This window comes from Bombina bombina, chromosome 2 (assembly GCF_027579735.1).
Source record: "Bombina bombina isolate aBomBom1 chromosome 2, aBomBom1.pri, whole genome shotgun sequence".
Taxonomy (NCBI): domain Eukaryota; kingdom Metazoa; phylum Chordata; class Amphibia; order Anura; family Bombinatoridae; genus Bombina; species Bombina bombina.
Genome location: NC_069500.1, coordinates 1,183,258,029 through 1,183,266,855, shown reverse-complemented (window position 1 = coordinate 1,183,266,855; position 8,827 = coordinate 1,183,258,029). Strand labels below are relative to the sequence as shown.

The window sequence follows — 8,827 nt, the reverse complement described above, 5'->3', positions numbered from 1 at the left end:
AAAGGGGGAAACCAGACGTGGACACCTTGCACACATGCCCTAGAGATATGCAACTGCACCCTGAGTGGTACTGGACTTGTGGACAAGCACGGAAGTTTTTCTAGCTGTTGTTCTGTCTCAGTGAGTGCGTCTCTGTTTTCTTGATTTTTGTCATTTACAGGAATCATGGTTCCTTTTATTCTAATACTGGCTTCTTTTTCTCTCAAAATATAAAAAGGATTTAGTGACTCCCTATACAATGCTCAGTGAGGGTCTTTACACCCACTAATATTGCAGCAGTTGGGACCAGCAGCACACCACCAGAACTGAAATCGGGAGAAATCACTATTGCGCTAGTGCAATAGCCTTTTTTGCTTCAATCCTTACTGCAATCTAAGAGCTCTGGTAAACTGTTTTCCTTAACTAAAACGTTGCACAAAACACAACAAAAATACCTTACAAAGTACACTTACACTCATAAACTACACTAAACCGCCATGCCCCACATCGCCCCTAGGCCGCCCCCCCACCCCCCACATCGCCAACCCTAAATAAAGATATAAACCCCTAATACGCCATCTCCCCACATCACAAACGCTAAGTAAAAGTATTAACCCCTAAACCGCCATCCCCCTACAACGCAAAATAATAAACTAACATCTAAACCCCCTAACCTAACACCCCTAACTTAACCCCAATTAAAATATGCATAAATTAAATTAAAACTATCCTAACTACCTTTAAACAATTAAAAAAAAAACTTACCTGTAAAATTAAATTAAAACCTAAGCTTACCCCAAAAAAAATTACAATAAATAAAAAAAACCTAACATTAGCATTAACAAAACTTACCCTTACAAAAAATATCAAACGAAATTACCAAAAATAAAAAAATATTACTAATACCCCTTAAAAAAGCCACCCCAAAATAAATAAAAAAAATAATTCTACAAATAAACTATCAATAGCCCTTAAAAGGACCTTTTGTAGGGCATTACCCAAAACCAAACTGCTCTTTTGCATAAAAAAAATTACCCTAACATTACAACCCCCCAACATCCAAAAAAAACAAAACTAAACTACCCATTGCCTGAAAAAGGCATTTGGATGGGCATTGCCCTTTCTGCCCAAATAAAATAAAAAATCCTTAATTTTAAAAAAAACAAACAAACACAAACAAAAAAAAAATCCTAAAATCCCCAAATTGGTACTCACCAATGATAATGGGCGATGCTCCATTTTCATCCCGGCGGTGTATCATCTTCCATCTGCGGCGGCAGTCCATCTTTCATCTTCATTCTGTTGTCGGTGGCGAGGTCAGCTTTCATCTGATGGGCTGATTTTTAATTTGAAGAATCAAATCAGCCAATAGGAATGCAAGGGTACCCCTATATAAAAGGGACATTTTGTATTCAATCTTCAGTGTGCGGTTGGAGACAGCATGAAGAGGACCTCCGTGTTGATGGTCTGAAGAGGACCGACACCATCGCCGCTGTCCACTTTTTTTTTTTTTTTATTCTCCATTGATTTCTATGGGGGAACACATGCACGTGGACACGAAAACTCGGCTAACGACTTTTGCGCTTCTCAAGCTACTGCTAGCAAAAAATGTTTGTTTGTTTTAAACTTGTAATGCGCGCGGACTCCGAGAAGCGCAAAAAGCACATACCGCTCTACTTGTAATCTCGCCCTGAGTTATTTCACAGCCAGATACAATATAACATGCAATTTGTAAAGTATACAAATAAATGCACGATCATAAGTCTCACTACAAAGTCTAAATGCATTAAAACACAAAATAAAAAGTACATAGTTTAACTGTAATACAATTTAAAGGACAGACTTTGAAGTATAAAGAAAATGCAAAGCACAAAGTTCAAATGCAGCAAACTTTAATTCAATATAAAGATGAATTGCACTGAGCTTGTCTCCCCTTCACATCCAAATACCCAGGGAACTTACAGCATGACGTTTTTCTTTTTTATACTTCATAACTGAAAGTCCCCTTTATATGTAGCACTGGTAAATCCTAGCATTTCACAAACGCTATGATTTACCATCACTTGAAGGTATAGTAAACACCAAAAATGTTATTGTTTAAAAAGATAGATAATCCCTTTATTTACCATTCCCCATGCATAACCAACACTGTTATAGAAATATACTTTTTACCTCTGTAATTACCTTGTTACCTAAGCTTCTGCTGACTGCCTCCTTATCTCAGATCTATTGACAGACTTGCATTTCAGGCAAATAGTGCTGACTCTTAAATAACTTCATCTGCATGAGCACAGTCGGCTAGATTAGTTTTTAGCGCTATAGAGAAATTAACAAACGCAACAAAAGTTACGTTATTTAATTTTCTATAGCGCTGCTATTACAAGTTCTCAAACATACGCCTTTTGCGTGTGATATGGTTGCATTGAGCTCCATACCGCACACAGAGCGCTACTGAGACGTGCTCGTGCATGATTTCCCCATAGACATCAATGGGGAGAGTCGGCAAAAAAAAAACTAACACCTGCGATCGCGGAAACAAAAGTTCTGTAACGCAGCCCTATTGATGTCTATGGGGAAATTAAAATACCGTTTAAACCTAACATAAGCCCTACGTCTAAACACCCCTAATCTGCTGCCCCTGACATCACTGACACCTGTGGCAAGACTTCTTGCCGCATGGATGAGGTCTTCGCCGGCTCGATGGATCCTTCAAGCAGGACTTCAACAACTGTTGCAGCTTATTATTGTGATTTTTCTGGCTGTTCTTATGACACTGGGGGCCTACTACATATAGGCAAACACCCCCCCCCCTCCCCCCGGGAAGAGCCGGATTATCAGTGACATTAGAGTATTCTAACTTACTGAATCTCTTCAACGCATACAACCAACTGGACAGTTAACTAACACACTGACTAGCATCACTTTATTGTTACATAATTTCTGGAAGAGAAGAGAAACAAATTTAAAGCATGACGGATATAACAGAAAGGGATTGTCTGATGCACCTTGAGGGCCTTCCTATAAAATTTGCATCCCTTATGCACATGCTCATAGAGAGGGCCCCATATGACTACTTGCTAAATCGCCAAACAGCAGAGGAAACTGCTGCAAAACTTCGGGAGGGACAGCTAGAGGCGGTGCATTGTCCCGGCAAAACGAAAGCATCAAAATGGCGATTGCAAGGGAGACAGAGTTGACGCAAACATTAGACCAAGGGCCTGTTAATGTGGAGCTCCCCTTAACAAACAGACCATGTCAGGCATCTCTGCCTGATGCTCCCTGGGAGGGTGTTGCTCTCTTCGCGCATAGAATTCCTGGGGGGAAACTTGGTCTGGTCACACCAAATCATAGATTGAGAGAGAACAGCCGGATCACACAAACCACAGAGCAGGTACCTTATCACCCACATTTCCCTTTACCTGGACTTGAGGAGTGGGGGTTACCCACAGACACCCAGGCTGACTCTCGCAGCGGGCATGTTAGATCACCATATCGGCTACCCGACCACTTGGAACCTTTGTAAATGTACCTTGCAAAGCCAGAGCAATACCAACGGGCATTGCGGACCGCTGTGGGGGAAGAAACTCACCTCTTTGCCGCAGGCCCCTAGAGACGCAGCTCCGTCGCTCCCGGTGGGTCCTTTTCCTTTTTGAATTCTTTGTTATGCGCAAAATCCTCAATTAATAATTAAAAATAAAACGTATATATTACACCATAAGTAGTGCGTTTTTTGAATTTTTATTTATTTTGTGTTTTTTTTAATGGTAGCTGAACAGAAGATTATAGAGTGGATAACATGTTTCTGAACAAATGAGTGAAAATCGCTGGTGTATTACACAAATGACCATCATTTTGAACTTGTGTTACGTAGTATGATAGAAAAGCACTCTCCCTCTTTATCTGAGAGGTCATATTTTATTTTTATCACTATAGGCATGTAGAGGAACAGATCTTGATTCGGGAGTTGAAATAGACAGTGGAAGTGGAAGCAGTGAAGAAACGCAGAAAATCCCAGTTGAAGCAGATTTCCTCTATGCCTATTCTACAGTCCCAGGTATGCATTTTTTCAGTATATAAATGAATAATTCTAGTAAATCCTATGTTTTAAAGGGACATAATACTCATATGCTAAATCACTTGAAACTGATGCAGTATAACTGTAAAAAACTGACAGGAAAATATCACCTAAGCATCTCTATGTAAAAAAGAAGATATTTTACTTCACAATTTCTTCAGCTCAGCAGAGTAAGTATTCTGTAAAAAGTTATACTCAGCTGCTGCCCAGCTGCAGGTAAAAAAATAAATAAAAAATGAAGAAATGAACAGCAGCCAATCGGCATCAGCAGTGCTGAGGTCATGAACTCTTTGACTGTGATCTCATGAGATTTAACTTGACTCTCATGAAATTTCATAGTAAACTTCCTTAAACTGAATAGGGAAATAAGAGGAGTGTGCACGTAAGCTCACTCCCTTAGCTATCCCGGGACAGACATACTGATTTGCTGCTTAGAAGTCCTTTACAATGGGATGTGGCTACTGAGGAATTTTTGAGGTAAAATATCTTTCTTTCTCTTGTTAAGTGTATCCAGTCCACGGATCATCCATTACTTATGGGATATTCTCCTTCCCAACAGGAAGTTGCAAGAGGATCACCCACAGCAGAGCTGCTATATAGCTCCTCCCCCAACTGTCATATCCAGTCATTCTCTTGCAAGCCTCAACCAAGATGGAGGTCATAAGAGGAGTGTGGTGTTTTATACTTAGTATGTTTAATCGTTTTTATATGTATTTGGTGATAAAACTTATTGGGGCCTAGTTTTTTTGCACATGGCTGGCTTGAATTTGGCCTAGAAACAGTTTCCTTAGGCTTTCCACTGTTGTAATATGAGTGGGAGGGGCCTATTTTGCCGTTTTTTTTGCACAGCAAAAATTACAGACACAGACATCCAGCTTCTTCCTGCATGATCCAGGACTTCTCTGAAGGGCTCAAAAGGCTTCAAAGTCGTTTTTGAGGGAGGTAAAAAGCCACAGTAGAGCTGTGGCAGTTGTTGTGACTGTTTGAAAAAAAAAAAAAAAAAGTTTTTGTCTTATTATTTTTGGGTATTAAGGGGTTAATCATCCATTTGCAAGTGGGTGCAATGCTCTGCTAACTTGTTACATACACTGTAAAAATTTCGTTAGTGTAACTGCCTTTTTTCACTGTTATTTTAAATTTTGACAAAATTTGTGTTTCTTAAAGGTGCAGTAACGTTTTTTATATTGCTTGTAAACTTGTTTAAAGTGTTTTCCAAGCTTGCTAGTCTCATTGCTAGTCTGTTTAAACATGTCTGACACAGAGGAAACTACTTGTTCATTATGTTTGAAAGCCATGGTGGAGCCCCATAGGAGAATGTGTACTAAATGTATTGATTTCACCTTAAACAGTAAAGATCAGTCTTTAAATGTAAAAGAAATATCACCAGAAGATTCTGACGAGGGGGAAGTTATGCCGACTAACTCTCCCCACGTGTCAGACCCTTCGCCTCCCGCTCAGGGGATGCACGCTAATATGGCGCCAATTACATCAGGGACGCCCATAGCGATTACCTTGCAGGACATGGCTGCAATCATGAATAATACCCTGTCAGAGGTATTATCCAGGTTGCCTGAATTAAGAGGCAAGCGCGATTGCTCTGGGGTTAGAAGAAATACAGAGCGCGCAGATGCTGTAAGGGCCATGTCTGATACTGCGTCACAATATGCAGATCATGAGGACGGAGAGCTTCAGTCTGTGGGTGACATCTCTGATTCGGGGAATCCTGATTCAGAGATTTCTAATTTTAAATTTAAGCTTGAGAACCTCCGTGTGTTGCTTGGGAAGGTATTAGCTGCTCTGAATGACTGTAACACAGTTGCAGTACCAGACAAATTGTGTAGGCTGGATAAATACTATGCGGTACCGGTGTGTACTGATGTTTTTCCTATACCTAAAAGGCTTACAGAAATTATTAGCAAGGAGTGGGATAGACCGGGTGTGCCTTTTTCCCCACCTCCTATATTTAGAAAAATGTTTCCAATAGACGCCACTACACAGGACTTATGGCAGACGGTCCCTAAGGTGGAGGGAGCAGTTTCTACTTTAGCAAAGCGTACTACTATCCCGGTTGAGGACAGTTGTGCTTTTTCAGATCCAATGGATAAAAAATTGGAGGGTTACCTTAAGAAAATGTTTATTCAACAAGGTTTTATTTTACAGCCCCTTGCATGCATTGCGCCTGTCACGGCCGCGGCGGCATTCTGGTTTGAGGCCCTGGAAGAGGCCATCCATACAGCTCCTTTGACTGAAATTATTGACGAGCTTAGAACACTTAAGCTAGCTAACTCATTTGTTTCTGATGCCATTGTTCATTTGACTAAACTAACGGCTAAGAATTCCGGATTCGCCATCCAAGCGCGTAGGGCGCTATGGCTTAAATCCTGGTCAGCTGACGTGACTTCGAAGTCTAAATTACTCAACATTCCTTTCAAGGGGCAGACCTTATTCGGGCCTGGTTTGAAGGAAATTATTGCTGACATTACTGGAGGTAAGGGCACACCCTTCCTCAGGACAGGGCCAAAGCAAAGGCCAAACAGTCTAATTTTCGTGCCTTTCGAAATTTCAAGGCAGGTGCAGCATCAACTTCCTCCGCTTCAAAACAAGAGGGAACTTTTGCTCAATCTAAGCAGGCCTGGAAACCTAACCAGTCCTGGAACAAAGGCAAGCAGGCCAGAAAGCCTGCTGCTGCCTCTAAGACAGCATGAAGGAACGGCCCCCTATCCGGCGACGGATCTAGTAGGGGGCAGACTTTCTCTCTTCGCCCAGGCGTGGGCAAGAGATGTTCAGGATCCCTGGGCGTTGGAGATTATATCTCAGGGATATCTTCTGGACTTCAAAGCTTCCCCTCCACAAGGGAGATTTCATCTTTCAAGGATATCTGCAAATCAGATAAAGAAAGAGGCATTCCTATGCTGTGTGCAAGACCTCCTAGTTATGGGAGTGATCCATCCAGTTCCGCGGACGGAACAAGGACAGGGTTTTTATTCGAATCTGTTTGTGGTTCCCAAAAAAGAGGGAACCTTCAGACCAATTTTGGATCTAAAGATCTTAAACAAATTCCTCAGAGTTCCATCATTCAAAATGGAAACTATTTGGACCATCCTACCCATGATCCAAGAAGGTCAGTACATGACCACAGTGGACTTAAAGGATGCCTACCTTCACATACCGATTCACAAAGATCATCATCGGTTTCTAAGGTTTGCCTTTCTAGACAGGCATTACCAATTTGTAGCTCTTCCCTTCGGGTTGGCTACAGCCCCGAGAATCTTTACAAAGGTTCTGGGCTCACTTCTGGCGGTTCTAAGACCGCGAGGCATAGCGGTGGCTCCATATCTAGATGACATCCTGATACAGGCGTCAAGCTTTCAAGTTGCCAAGTCTCATACAGAGATAGTTCTGGCATTTCTGAGGTTGCACGGGTGGAAAGTGAACGAGGAAAAGAGTTCTCTATCCCCACTCACAAGAGTCTCCTTCTTAGGGACTCTTATAGATTCTGTAGAAATGAAAATTTACCTGACGGAGTCCAGGTTATCAAAACTTCTAAATGCTTGCCGTGTTCTTCACTCCATTCCGCGCCCTTCGGTAGCTCAGTGTATGGAGGTAATCGGCTTAATGGTAGCGGCAATGGACATAGTGCCATTTGCGTGCCTTCATCTCAGACCGCTGCAATTATGCATGCTGAGTCAGTGGAATGGGGATTACACAGATTTGTCCCCTCTGCTAAATCTGGATCAAGAGACCAGAGATTCTCTTCTCTGGTGGTTGTCTCGGGTACACCTGTCCAAGGGTATGACCTTTCGCAGGCCAGATTGGACAATTGTAACAACAGATGCCAGCCTTCTAGGTTGGGGTGCAGTCTGGAATTCCCTGAAGGCACAGGGATCGTGGACTCAGGAGGAGAAACTCCTTCCAATAAATATTATGGAGTTAAGAGCGATATTCAATGCTCTTCTGGCTTGACCTCAGTTAGCAACACTGAGGTTCATCAGATTTCAGTCGGACAACATCACGACTGTGGCTTACATCAACCATCAAGGGGGAACCAGGAGTTCCCTAGCGATGTTAGAAGTCTCAAATATAATTCACTGGGCAGAGTACCACTCTTGCCACCTGTCAGCAATCCATATCCCAGGCGTGGAGAGCTGGGAGGCGGATTTTCTAAGTCGTCAGACTTTCCATCCGGGGGAGTGGGAACTCCATCCGGAGGTGTTTGCTCAGTTGATTCATCGTTGAAGCAAACCAGAGTTGGATCTCATGACGTCTCGCCAGAACGCCAAGCTTCCTTGTTACGGATCCAGGTCCAGGGACCCAGAAGCAACGCTGATAGATGCTCTAGCAGCGCCTTGGTTCTTCAACCTGGCTTATGTGTTTCCACCGTTTCCTCTGCTCCCTCGACTGATTGCCAAAATCAAACAGGAGAGAGCATCGGTGATTCTGATAGCACCTGCGTGGCCACGCAGGACTTGGTATGCAGACCTAGTGGACATGTCATCCTTTCCACCATGGACTCTGCCTCTAGGACAGGACCTTCTGATACAAGGTCCTTTCAATCATCCAAATCTAATTTCTCTGAGACTGACTGCATGGAGATTGAACGCTTGATTCTATCAAAGCGTGGCTTCTCCGAGTCAGTCATTGATACTTTAATACAGGCACGAAAGCCTGTTACCAGGAAAATCTACCACAAGATATGGAGTAAATATCTTTATTGGTGTGAATCCAAGAATTACTCATGGAGTAAGGTTAGGATTCCTAGAATATTGTCTTTTC

General features: G+C 42.4%; 1 protein-coding gene across 1 annotated transcript in view; it reads left to right on the top strand.

The window, feature by feature from the left end:
* CASP3 (caspase 3) overlaps positions 1-8,827 on the top strand; it is a 143,466-nt gene that overhangs the window by 95,227 nt on the left and 39,412 nt on the right. Inside the window, 1 exon segment of the mRNA XM_053700253.1 lies at positions 3,887-4,033. Within this exon segment, the coding sequence (XP_053556228.1) occupies positions 3,887-4,033 (147 nt within the window).